We start from the raw sequence: 13,587 nt of genomic DNA, 5'->3' as shown, positions 1-13,587 counted from the left end.
TAAATTAAGGACTTTAAATATTATTTTTAGTCCTTTTAACCAGTCTGAGAGCTTAATAATTTTTAATCTATATATAAATTTGGCTTGTCTGTCTGTTTGTATCCAATAAACGTCAAAACGGCTGAACCGATCGGGCCCAAATTTTTTGTGGGACATCTAGGGACCCCAGGGAAGGTTTATAAATGATTGAAATTTTAAATATTTGTCTCCATCAAAATTCGATCTTCATTAAATTTTGAAAATTTTTGAAAATCCACGAATTTTTTTGTGAAAATCCGCGAATTATTTTTGTTTTGTTTTACGATGTACACAAAGAGAACATGTTAATTTAGAAGATGGGCGCGAAGCGCCTTCTAAGGCTAGTATACATAAAAAAGAACTCTTGGCAAAAAAGCGCAATGTATAACAACAAAGACGAAAGAAAAATTTAAAAATAAAAAGAACAACAACTGAACATCCTGTCAATGCCTATTTTTGAAAATTTAATTTAGACATTTAGACACTCCCAAATTATCTACTTCCTTCACTCTCTTCCTTGTTTTTATTTCACCTCATTTTAAATATATTTTTTTTAAACAGGGAAATTCAACATCTATTTAAATATTTGAAAAGTTTTAGATTATTAGCATTATTTAAACCAATTAAAACTATTAAATAAAAATGTAAACCCTGACATTGCCAGACCAAAAACATGCTGTCCCCAGTACCCAGCACCAAATTTTCTTTCAATCTCTTTCACGAAAACATTCTTTGCAGTTTTTTCTTGAATTTTGCATAATTTGTTTAATTTTCGCCAACAGTTTTGACCTTTCGTTCAAAATCGTTTTTTTTTGTAAAAATATTCAACAACCCATTTTTGCGAAATTTTAACCTTGTTTTAATACCCTTTTTGATAAGATATTAAGAGATTTTTAATATTCCTCAAAACATTTTGTTTAAGATACTGAATGAACAATTTATACTGCACGAACAATTTAATTGAGTGATCGTTTAGTTATAAAACAAACGAAATAGATGGAAAATGAACAATAATTTTGAGAACGAAAGAAATAATTGTTTTTGAACAATTGAAAAAAATGGATTGTTCAAGAAAAGTGAACAAACGTAATGAAAAAACAGTTGAATAAGCCCATCTTTACTCAACACTGGTATTCAATACATTTTTCAAGGGTTTTTACTGCCATCACAAACATCAGCACATTTTTCAATAATTTTGAATACATCTGTTTTGCTTATGTGGTTTACTTTCATTTTATTGAAAAATATTAAAGATTGAAAATATTGGAATTTTGTATTGTCATTCTAATAGTACTAGTAATTCCCTCGATCAAAGGGGCTACTTTTATTTGGTGTACCGTTCAGTTTTGCCTGGTATAATCTTTATGTGTACTGTACACTTTGCTCTAGCTGGTTAGATGTCGTTCTGGTTCTTGAAATGAACCGGAAGTGAAGATGTTAAAATTTAAATATCTGCAAAAATTCCATTTTGATTTAGTATGCTATTAAAAAAACTTTATATAATACTATACCAAAGAAAAATATATGTTTCTTTTGACTGAAATGGTTCATTTTATTGGGATGTCAGTTTCTTCTTACTTGTTAAATAATATTCAGAAGTTCTCTTTTCTTGCTTGTTCATATTTACAGTGAGGGATTTTGAATATTTAAATCTAAAAAGTATTAGAATATTATTTTTATAATTCAAACCAAAAAAAACCCACATCAATACTAAGGCTAATAAACGTTTCAACTTCAAGCAATATCGGTATTTTAACATGCATCTCAGAGTCGACTTTAATTGTAAGTTTTGAATAATATAAATCAATAAAATATTAATTCTATTTAAGTTTACAATTACTTTTATATGTATTATATATATTATATTAAAGCAGTTAACCATGAACAATTATACAGTGATTTCTCTTTGTGTTGCAGCAAATATACTTCTCCTAGGAATTTAAGCATAAACTAATTGATAATTTATCATGAAAATAATTCTCAAACACTCTTAAATCTATCATCAGAGAAGAGGCATGGGGATGGGTTTAGGCTCCAATTTAGTATAATTAACTAAGTGAAGTAAAAAAAACGTCAAGGCGACCCAGTCATGAAAATTAATGCATTTTTTTTAGCTGTTTGGATCTTTGTAAATGACTTTGGAGTATTCTACAGTACAAAATAAGACAAATTTCATTTACACAATAAAATGTTTGATTTGGTTGAAGGGGAGTCTAAAAACTATATTTTGGAAACTGCAGGAGAACAAAAAGGGATCAGTGAAGGTATGATTTCATTTTATAAAGTATATTTCGAGACAGGGCAAAATAGTTATAATTTTTGTCCTAATGGTTTTATTAGAATGTTCACAAAAGAACAAAACCGAAAGTTTCAAGAGAAATAAAACTAATTATAATAATTTTTTGGATATTCACAAAACTGTCAAGTTCTAATAAAAATTTCATTTTTGTTTTTTTTATGTTCTGAACCTGAATCTCAGATAAACGAACCTAAAACATATCTGGTAGAAACAAAAGAAAAAGAGAAAGGACGTACTCCAGGTTAACAAATCATATAAATATATATATATATATATAAAGTTTTTTTCAAATTAAAAAAGAAATATCCTGCTTATCAATTGTTAACATTGATTTTTTATATTTATTATTTTTTTATTCTAAATGTTAAGCACTTAAGGTCTGCAAGCTGTAATATGTTTTGTAATGTCAACTGCAGTGGGTTAAAAACTATTTGAACGTACTAACTGTGTGGTTATGTAAATGCCTGTTTTAAATTCTATCCTTAAATCAAGCTAAAGGAGTTTTTTTTTTAGTTTTCTTAGTTATGTTTTTTCTTAGTTTTCCTCAAATATCTTAAATATCAAATATCTTTGTCGTCTTTGTATAATTACTTTTACGAAATGATATCACTGTAGGCATGAGTGATATATATATAAAAAACAGTACAACTAATTAGGTTCTAATTATGTTTGGGGCTTTTTTTAGTTTATTTGCAAATTATTTTTATTTCATAGTTTAAAAAATTCTACATAATTCTAATTGCAGGCGGATCAGATTATGAAAGTGGAATTAAGCAGATACCATCACAGGACATAAGTAATTAAACTCATACTTTCGTTAACGGTTAGTTCCAACTGTTAAAAATAAAAATTTCAGTTAGCCGTTAATTCTAAAGGTAAGAACAAAACGTTCATTCCATTCAAAAAAAAAATTACCGATAGTTAATGATCTCAATTTTATTAACGGCGTTAACGGAAACTTTTCAACAACCATTAATGGGTCTAGCCGTTAATGCTACCGTTATTACAAAATGAATGGCGTTAATGGCGCAAAGCAGCAAACATTTTTTGTTAACAGTTAAAAAAAACCATTAAGGACACAGCCGTTAATGAAGTATTACAGTATTAACGGTGAACAAAATTTGTTAATGGTAAAAAGATGGTAAACTGCACAGCCGTTAACGGTATATTACAGTATTAGCAGCATTAATAGCGTTAACGTTAACGTTTACCTAAATGTCATGCAATTTTAATAAGAAAATAACGAAATCTACCGTTTTAGGCTTTTTAGTTAACATTTTCAACCTATATATTTTTTTCAAAAACGGCTAATCCGTTTTGTTAACGATTTAAAAATGTGTATCCAGATCTGTTTTACAGCTTGAAAAAAATCAAAAGTCGTCTTTGTTGTACTGTTATAATCGCAAACCACAGTATATTAACATTGTTTGACATTTTGAATATTTGAAAATTGTTTATGCATCAATACCTTTAAGGTTTTGGTTCTCATGATTATAAATTCTGACAATTTTTTTTAATCATTTAATGACATAGATTCTAAAAAAACATTTTAAAGTATTCACTGAAAACATTGAAATTTTAAGAAACCTAAGATTTAAAAAATGAGCTGTTTTTTCTAGTCAAAAAGTGGGTCTAATAACATATATCATCCTTTAAAGTGTAAAAGTTTCTAAACTATAAGTTTACGGTTAATGACGATTTTCCCTACAAGTACTTTAAATAAAGATCATGACTAGGATAGGGAAGTAAAAAAGATGTCCAAAATTACACAGGAATTATTTCTTTGGTTTTCGTTACTAAATCGAAATTTCTAATTTTTAATATTTGAAACTTATAGAATTCATAGTTTAAAATATCTAAAGTTTATACTATAGTAGACGAATTAGGTTGCACAGATATAAGGATTAGAAAACCAGAGTTTGAGGCAAAGGTTGAAATCCTTTAATCATCAATCTTGAATGATAAATCTGTTTAGTTCCCTGTCAAATAGATGACGACTGCCCAGCATATTTGGGATGTCGAGAACAAATTTGTACATTCTAATGAGAAACAGGTTTAAAACCTTAAAGGGACTTTAAGGTTAATTTCATCTGACCCTCCATGCAAAAATGGCGAGTTCCAATTCACAATGCTATCTNAAGGAGTGTTTCAACCATACATGAGTGCACAAGTTACTTTTGTAAAGAAAACACAAATGAAAGTAATCAATATTAAAAATCATAAACATTTATATCGAACTAATACTTTATTAAAGGTACTGTTTTGAATCATCATCATTGTCAGCTTTGCATGCGAGGTCACTTGATATTACTCGTACAGTCCCTTTAATTTTCCACCAAAAGAAGAACTCGTTTCTATTTAGTTTTCCTGTAGTTTCCCCCCCCCCTCATCAACTCTAATTTAGATTTTTCATCTCAAGAAAACTACGGTTTATATGTAAATCTAAATGTAAATGTAATTTAAATGTAGAAAATAATTATCTTACGTAATTATCTATATTTAATTGCAAACTCAAAGCAAAAATGCATTTGGATATTATTTAAGTTTAAAATTATCCACTTAATTTATGAAGTTTTTTAGGTGAATTTGAATGTTCGCAGTTGGACTCGAGCAATCTATTACATTTTTTGTAGTTGTTAATTAGTTTGATAAAGAAATAAACCCATTCTTGCATTATATACAACAAGGTTATAGTATATAGAGTGATGATGTACGCTAATCCTTTACTAATTTAATAGGCCATAATTTATACCAAGAGCACACTGCATATTTGTATATTATTAGTTGATTCTGGCCTAACCGATAGTATATCAATATTAGTCAACAGTTGTAAGTGCAAAGTACAGCTAACTGAGCACGCAGGTAGAGAACTATCATCCCCCCTGATTATATTCCATTACAGAGGACGTGGAGTCAGACTCTAATAAAAATGCATAAAGTACTTCCAGTTTCTTTATTTCTTATAACTTATTACTAGAGGGTTCAGAACATGAGTCTATATCAATATCACACATGTTAGACTGTCCGTCAGTACAATGCCCCGTATCCGCTCTATCTCATTCCGTTGAATCTTGTGGAACTTGTTTAAGACGTCCAGGCATCGTCTTCCACACCATTCTTATTGTACATGATTACACTTTTTTCTGTCTCTTGATCTTGTACACCGCTTGAACATGAATACATGAATAAAACACGTTTTTACAATGTAGTCCTAACATCAGAGAGATACTGTTGTATTGATTAAGCCTTTGACAGAGAAATATGAGGGGATTTTTAACACCATTTATCAAGCTTAAAGACTGTTCAAAATTACTAAATATTCTAAATATACATAACCCCAGCGCTCTAACACCAATTGCCTGAGTACTCAAACGTACTACTTAGAATACCTACTTTTCCTATCTTTACTAAAACTACTTTAGTATAACTTTTCTACATGAACTTATAGTCTTCGTACCATCCTGTACCCTAACCTGTGAATTAAAATAAAAATATTTAGCAAGAAAAGGAAACATGTGTCACATGTTAATATTTGTCAAAAGTTAATTAATTATTTTTGAACATTTTTAACTTTCTTAAAATCCTCAATTGCACCCTAACCATTCAAGTTGGAGGTTTAATTTTTTAATGAATAGGCCTAGAAAAGTTGGGCTAGGAACATGAATCACACTCCCCTATCTAAACTCAAGTGGCAAAGTCATAGGAATCAAATAATTATATTTTTATTATTAATCTGCATAACTTAAAAAAATATTTTACTCTTAAACATCAAAATTACTCAAATTGACTTCATCCTCATCTTCTGTCAGGCAGAAATCCGTGTATTTCTAAATATAATACAATAAATTCATTGCTATGGTTTCCAACTTACGCGAAATTATGTGCAGTTTCATTTTCACAGAATATTGCTTAATTACAAGAAATTAAAGAAAATATTTTGCAAAATTTGGCACAATTTTAATCTAATTCTCCGTTATTACGGCCTAATATTTCCAAATTTAACAAAATTCATTATCTGATTAATTTCAACGCTGTGTATTTATTATCTGATTTTGTAAAATTTTAGACTAATGGGGATCTATAGTTGAAAGGAAATGGAGAGAAGGTCGAGGGGAGAGGGTTGAGGAAGGAGGGAGGTGTTGTAAGGTGGAGGGGCGAGGGTTGGAAAAACGGGAATGAAAGGGAAGGGATAAGATCACTGTAATTGTATAAAATTTAAGGATTATATATATTAACATAATAAAACAAGACATTCACATATGTGTTCCCTATAGCCGGCCAAACGGCTGGACACTTATGGGTAGCCTGCGGTTGATATAGATTAAAAGCTAAAAAAGTTGAAATTCCTATTTTTTCAGCTAGTCATGGAAAGTTGGAGTGCTTTAAAATAACAAAGAGAGGTTAGGTAGAAACCATAAATTGTTAATGAATTAATGCATTGTTAATGAATTAATGAATTGTTAATGAATTAATGAATTGTTAATGAATTAATGTAGAGGAATTAAAAGAATCTCTCGGTATGAATTTTTTCAGTCCCTTTCAGCCTGAAAGGGAGTTCAAAGTGTACAAATCATGTAAATGTTCACAAAGTATATGCAGTAGAGTACATTAATACAGTATGTTCCCTAGACTATCCACTTCAATTTCGAATTTTTTAAACTGTTAAATAAACTTTAAAATGAATTAGGTGAAAAAAACATCATTTGATTTATAGTTATAACGGAAAATCATCGTTTGTAAAGTGAAAGACATAGAGTCTATGTGAAATGATCATTGGTCAATTATGAAACCAGCCTATTTCATAATTTGGTTTTCTTTTAACAATAATTTTATATTTTCTTTAAAATGATATTCCAGGGCCCAACAGGTTATATAGCATATATATGTGAAGTACACCTGCAGTATATATGGCAACAGTACAACAAAATGGCCGTTTTACACTTTTTTCTTGTAAATTCCTCTCTATATATTCTATTCTCTATGGGAGAAACATTGTAATTGAGATCAAAAACATTTTGTCAATTAAAAAACAACATACTATATATATAAGCTTAAAAATTAAAATTAAAATGAGGGTTTCAAAAAAAAGGGGGGTATAGGTTGACGTTGAATTGAAAACTACTAATACCATACAAATTCACGGAGTGGCATTATTCTATCAGATAGTAATAATTCAATTAAAATTAGATTAGGCATTCAGATATTACATCATACAATCCTGCAATCCTATACAGTTGATATTTTATCATATTTTATATTTGGTTTTTTAATTCATATTTGTTGAAGGCTTATATATTTTTTATGGCTGGCACCGGATTTTTGAAATATTCTAGTAAATTTGAAAATGTCGTCTTCCTTATATATTTTTATGGCTGGCACCGGATTTTTGAAATATTCTGGTAAATTTGAAAATGTCGTCTTCCTTATACAAATCCTCATAATTGCTGTAATGCATATTTACAAAAGTAACATTCGGATCATATGAAATAAAAATATTATTATAACAACTATAATTAAATGCATCGTATTAAATTCAACATTTATTTAATTTAATTTAATTATTATATTACTAGAAAAATGAAACTCTGTAAAATTGTATGGATGCTTTTCGCTCTTCGTTCGGTACAAGATGTTTTTTAACTATTTTCTCCTGAGAGAAATTTGAATTCAATCAATACCCCTTTTCTTTTTTCGGGAACACTCCCTTTAAGTCAAAGGCAATATTACGAACGCTTACCAAATTAAGTTCCCGGATCAACATCTTCTGCAATTAATGGCACAGTATCGACCGTGCAAACATTTATTTTGTTCAGGACAATCTTCATCTGCTTTGCAAGGTACTATATAAACAACAACTTTGTCACTTCTACATATAAAGTTGTCATCTCTGTTTGTCTGTTTCTTTGTTTGTTTGTCCAATCATAACTCAGGAACCCCTGGACCGATTTGGCATACATTTTTATTGGAGAACTCGGAAGAGTTCCCGGAATGTTCATAGTTTGGTTTTGAGATTCTAAAATGAGTGGGTCTACTTTAATAGTGAAAATTTGGTTTCCCAGTAAAATGGTTCAAGTGCGGGTAAACGGCTGAATTATCTATGAGTACCCTGGGCAGTGCTTGATATGTATGAAGATAAAATTAAAGTTACTGGAAGTTCAGAGGTAAGAACTTTTATATTGTGAATCTTGTGGTGGTCATACACTGCAGGGATAACAATCAAGGGATAATCATTGATCGATAAATTAAAAAGTACATTGGATATTCAGATTAGGCATTCAAGCTTAAGATACTTTAAAGGTTCATAAATTATGATTGTATGCTATGCACAGAATTATAATTTGCATTCTACATGTGTTAATTGTGAAAAAAATTAAAATCTAATGAGTAGGTTTTTTTTTCAAGATATCTTGATCATTTTCACAAGAATGTATGTGTAAAATGCACCTAACATATTGAATAATGTAGTAGATGCAAATTGCAATCTTCCGGACAATGCGAATCTGGTTTAAACCAATTTCTATATGGATATTTATTTTCAAGAATTTTTTTTCAATAATTTGGGGGGACCAAAATGAAAAATAGGACTTCAACCATACACTAAGTTTTCAAAATAAAAGCATACTTATCTTCTGAAGAGTTTATAATTATATTTTATAATTTTCCACTTATTTTCATTACCTATGGCTTTCCTCCGTTTTTCTAGTATTAAAATAATAATTAGAATTTCCTGCAAAAAGTGATGTAATTCTTATAATTTTTGTTTGTCAGTCAGAATGCCAAACATAAATAAATCACTTCAATATAGTACGTTTCAAATGTTTATACTTTTGATGAACACTATCGTAACAAAAGCTAAAATCCAGAAAAATCAAAATGTTGACATCTCTAGACTACAGAGCAACCTAAAAGCCTAGCTAGCTTTTCAAGGAACAAAATACTTTACTTATAATATATAACTTACTTATTCCATTATACCATTCCTTATTGTATCAAAGCTATAGTCAATTAAAAAAAGTGTAAGCTTTGAACTTTGAAATGATTTTAAAATCATTTGGCTTGCTAATACTTTTTGGATATCTTCTTAGTGTTTTAATTGTTTAACATTGGAACAAATACTTAAACCAGAATTATACTTATCTGCACAATAAGATAATTTTTAATGAAATTTCACTTGATTTCAATTTACCTTGCAGTTCCTCCCACTCTTCAGCTACAAATAGAGAATTTATTGCAAAAAAGGTTCTAAAATTTTAGATATAGATTTTTACAGCTTTATACACGTGGGATCTTAATATTCTGTTTATAGTAATTTTCTAAAAATTAACAGAAATCTCATCATCAAATGGCAGTAACTGTTTTTTTATTTGATACTACGGATATGTATAAATGATAGTATAGCTAAGTTCTGAAAACAAGCAACATTTTTGGGAAATTTGTCATTAAACTGAAAAAGAAATATAATTTTTTTTCGTTAACACTGATAAAGAAAAAACAAGCAACCGATTAAAAAAAAATAATAGTTAAAATTAAATAAAAATGTTCAATATTTTTTGTCAAACAGTTAACCAAAAAGAAATGTTCATTTTGCAATCAATGATTTTGATGAATATAATGATAAATAAACAGGAATTATTTGAAGCAACAAGAAAATTAAATATATTACTGAATGTTGTCCTATAATTATAAAAAGATAATTCTTAATGAAATTTCATTTGATTTAATTTTACCTTGTTCCCTTCTTCTCTTGTGATCTACGAATAGAGAATTTATTGCAGATAATTAATATTAAAACGAAAAGAAAACGTTTAATATTTTTTAAAAAACAAAAACTGAAAAGCAATTTTTGTTTTGCATTCAATGTTTTTGATGAATATAATCAGAAATAAACAGGAATTATTTGAAGCAACAAGAAATTAAATATATTACTAAATGTTATCCAATAATTATAAAAAGATAATTTTTATTGAAATTTTACTTGATTTAATTTTACCTGGTTCCCTACTTCCTTTTTGAACTACAAAAAGAGAATTTATTGCAGATGATTAATATTAAAACGAAATAAGAATGTTTCATATTTTTAAACAAACAATTAACTAAAACGAAATTTTTGTTTTGCATTTAATGGTTTTGAGTATAAGGATAGATAAACAAGAATAATTTAGAGCAACAAGAAAATTAGATATAATAGTAAATGTTGTCCTATGCTTATGATGGAGTCAACGATAAGTTATCCAGCAACATGTGATCCAGTTGGCATTTGATCCAGTAATAACAAAATTAGCTTGATCCAGGGTATTAATTTTTGTAATTATTGGCTTAAAACATGAAATGCACTCATTTTTTATAAACAATTCATATTAAAACTTTTTCTCATTTCGCATTTAGCTGATGCAGGTGGACAGGTTGTTTGTCTTCAAAACTACATCAACACCAGATCTTCCAACGCAAGGAAAGGCATTTAAAATGTCTAGCTGTAGCAATAATCACAAAAGCAGAGCCTTTTAATTAACACACCTGAACTTAACCGTATAGCTGACCTCAGGTAGATTGAATTCCTGAAGATTTAGAAATACGCTGTAGATAACCCTTCTTTTCCTCCTTGGAAGTGCATTTATTAGATCTATACAGCATGCTAGAATACAGAGTTGTAATTAACCAAAGTCCTGGGAAGAAATCCTCACTTAATACCAGGAAAATAAAAAGTGCTGGTAATGGTTTCCTGGAGTAGCTGAAACTGTCAAATTCCCTTATGGATTATATTTTGGCTGGATTAATTTCCACTAAAAAAAATGTCAAAAGTAACGGATTAAATGATTAATTTCATTATGGATAAAAGGTCGACTTGATAATATGTCCCATGGATCAAATGTTGTGATTCAGTAATGACTGGATCAGATGTCACTGGATCACATGTTGCTGGAGCACTTGTCAGTTTAACTGGATTGAATGTTGTGGCGCCAATATGATGTAGTTTAGATACTAATATTTAGTAAGTTATCACACAGTAAATAGTGTCAAAAAATAAGTCAATTAGGAATTTTAATGACATTTCTTTATGGCTTACATGGCAAGAAGTTCAAGTAGTCATCTCCATCTGCACCTAAAAAATCAACTAACTGAGACTAATCAATAGTCACAGTTGACGTAAAAATAAGTCTTTTGCATCAAGGTATATTGCAAGAACCAATCAAAAGACAGGGAGTTAGAGATAGATAGATAATGTATACTACATGATAAATAAACAAGGAAATATCACTTCTATGGTATTGGTTGGACTGGGCAACATTCCCTTACAAATGACAAGTTTTTTTTTAATTTAACAAAAGATTCCGTTAATGGGTATAAGCTTTTTAATGATTACTAAAATATCTTCTATTAACATTGTTGATAAGATTGAGAATGTTAGTGAAAGTTAACTAAACATTAACTGAACAGAGCTGAAAACTTTAGAATGGGATATCCTTAATCCTGATCGGATAATTAATCTGGAGATTAAAAATGAGAGGAGAACAAGCAATATTTAATCTCGAGATTAAGAAAAAGAGTGGATTAAGCCTTAATGCCGATATCCACCATTCTAAAGTTTTCAGCTCTGAATGTTTAGTTAAGAACCAACAAAGTTGAACTTTTGAACAATTTTTCTAACCGTTAACAAACGGTTAGAAAAAAGTCTCTGCTCTGGGCACAAGGCGAAAACTGGATAATGAGAATAAGGATTGTTCATATTTATGTTCAAAGGAATCTTAAAACTTAACGTTACGGTGGTGATGAGACTTTCTATTTCAGCTTTGGTTTCTATCAAACAGATGAGATATAAACTTGTTTACACAGAAATCTGTTGTCAATCAACAGGGGAAAATATTTTCTGTTCTTAAAATATTTTTGTACTTTGACGTGACCTCGGATAATCACAGTAAATGTACTTAAATATGAAGAAATTTAGTGTTTGAAATCCAATATGACATCATGAAAGGATATTTTCAATACTAATTATACGATTTAAGTTCAAATTTGATTCAGTCTGTACTGCATTAAATTTGTGCCCAAATTATATAGACCATATTTAAGTCTCATCCTTTTCTTGGAATTCATCATGATTATTACTTTATGAAATATTTATTACCTCCTACATTTCCTTCAAGTTGGTCATCTGTTTCCAGGAGATACTTTTTTGACTCTCCTAAACCAATTCAAACATTTCAGCTGGAAACCTCATCACCATTTTTCTTTGTTTAAATTACAATTTTCATCCAAATTTCAAAGTTTAAATTTAAAGGAAAAATGTTCCAAAACTTACGCTTGGACCATTGGACCATTGGACCATTGGACCATTTCTAACACGTTTTCTTTATTATAACTATTACATGGGCAGCCGCAGTACATTTGAACAGTTTGTACTGTATCTTCTCTGGACATTGGTTAAATAAAGCAGACACTCAATAGGACTAGCCGGTGCAACAAGGTTGACACGGTCAGACTTTAGGTTGAATTTACTTTTACTAAAGGGTCAGAGGTGCGTGATTATTAATAAATTTGTTAGAGACATAAAACTTTTGACACTTGTGAAGCATATTATATATATATATATATATATATATAGATTTATGTTTAAATTCCTAGGGACAGTAAAACTGTTATAACACAAAGAATCTGTATTACTTGATTCTTCATGATTGACTGAAATAGTTTTCAAATTAAATAAATAATTTAATAAAAACAAATATTTAATTAGCAATGTTTTGATTGAGGACACCGCCTTTGATATGTATATGTATCAAATCAATAAACTTTTTACATCATTACAGTTTTACAAAATCTAAAACCATAAGGATTTATCTATTTATCTATATACAGTATACACTGTATTTCTTCCGTCTCAAAGTATCCTTCATTGTTAGTACTTCTTGTTAAAAGAAAGTTAAACTGCGTTTTTAAATAAGAATTAGTTACAATTAAGGATGCTTTTGGATAGGGGAAATACATTGTGTACAAAGTAACTGAGTTTTTACTACAAATTCAGATTTTCTAATCCCTATATTTTTGCAACCCAATGTCTTTGAAGTTTCTGATTCTGTTAGATCAAATTGCTAAGTTTGAAAAATCAAAGATTTAAATCATTTGCACAAAATGTAAGGATTAAAAAGTCAGACGTTGTGACAAAACTATAAAACTAGGCTTTCAGGGCGCTTCGCGCCCATCCATCTTCTATTTTAATTGAACATATTCTTTTGTATAAATTGTAAAATAATAACAAAACAAAAAATTGGTGA

General features: G+C 29.1%; 2 protein-coding genes across 3 annotated transcripts; one reads left to right on the top strand and one right to left on the bottom strand.

The window, feature by feature from the left end:
- Window positions 1-1,854: 1,854 nt before the first annotated feature.
- LOC111713674 (uncharacterized) lies at window positions 1,855-4,995 on the top strand. Of its 2 annotated transcripts, none has more exons than XM_023488600.1 (6): window positions 1,855-1,953; window positions 2,226-2,282; window positions 2,484-2,558; window positions 3,063-3,113; window positions 4,293-4,370; window positions 4,898-4,995. In XM_023488600.1, exons 1-5 carry the CDS (start codon window positions 1,899-1,901, stop codon window positions 4,358-4,360), a joined length of 306 nt encoding a protein of 101 aa, XP_023344368.1. In that variant the 5' UTR covers window positions 1,855-1,898; the 3' UTR covers window positions 4,361-4,370; window positions 4,898-4,995. The 2 variants fall into 2 exon arrangements, with proteins under 2 accessions (XP_023344368.1, XP_023344367.1); XM_023488599.1 differs by having other exon boundaries at window positions 2,478-2,558.
- A 1,028-nt stretch (window positions 4,996-6,023) lies between these two features.
- LOC111713672 (uncharacterized) lies at window positions 6,024-13,013 on the bottom strand. Its single transcript, XM_023488597.1, has 9 exons — window positions 12,934-13,013; window positions 12,441-12,497; window positions 11,382-11,417; window positions 10,308-10,331; window positions 10,045-10,068; window positions 9,504-9,527; window positions 8,996-9,016; window positions 8,055-8,157; window positions 6,024-6,144 (listed from the first exon to the last, which is right to left on the bottom strand). Exons 1-8 carry the CDS (start codon window positions 12,986-12,988, stop codon window positions 8,072-8,074), a joined length of 327 nt encoding a protein of 108 aa, XP_023344365.1. The 5' UTR covers window positions 12,989-13,013; the 3' UTR covers window positions 6,024-6,144; window positions 8,055-8,071.
- Window positions 13,014-13,587: the final 574 nt, after the last annotated feature.

The sequence above is a fragment of the Eurytemora carolleeae genome, unplaced genomic scaffold (genome assembly GCF_000591075.1).
Source record: "Eurytemora carolleeae unplaced genomic scaffold, Eaff_2.0 scaffold1461, whole genome shotgun sequence".
Classification (NCBI taxonomy): domain Eukaryota; kingdom Metazoa; phylum Arthropoda; class Copepoda; order Calanoida; family Temoridae; genus Eurytemora; species Eurytemora carolleeae.
This window is presented reverse-complemented; position numbering and strand designations above follow the sequence as displayed.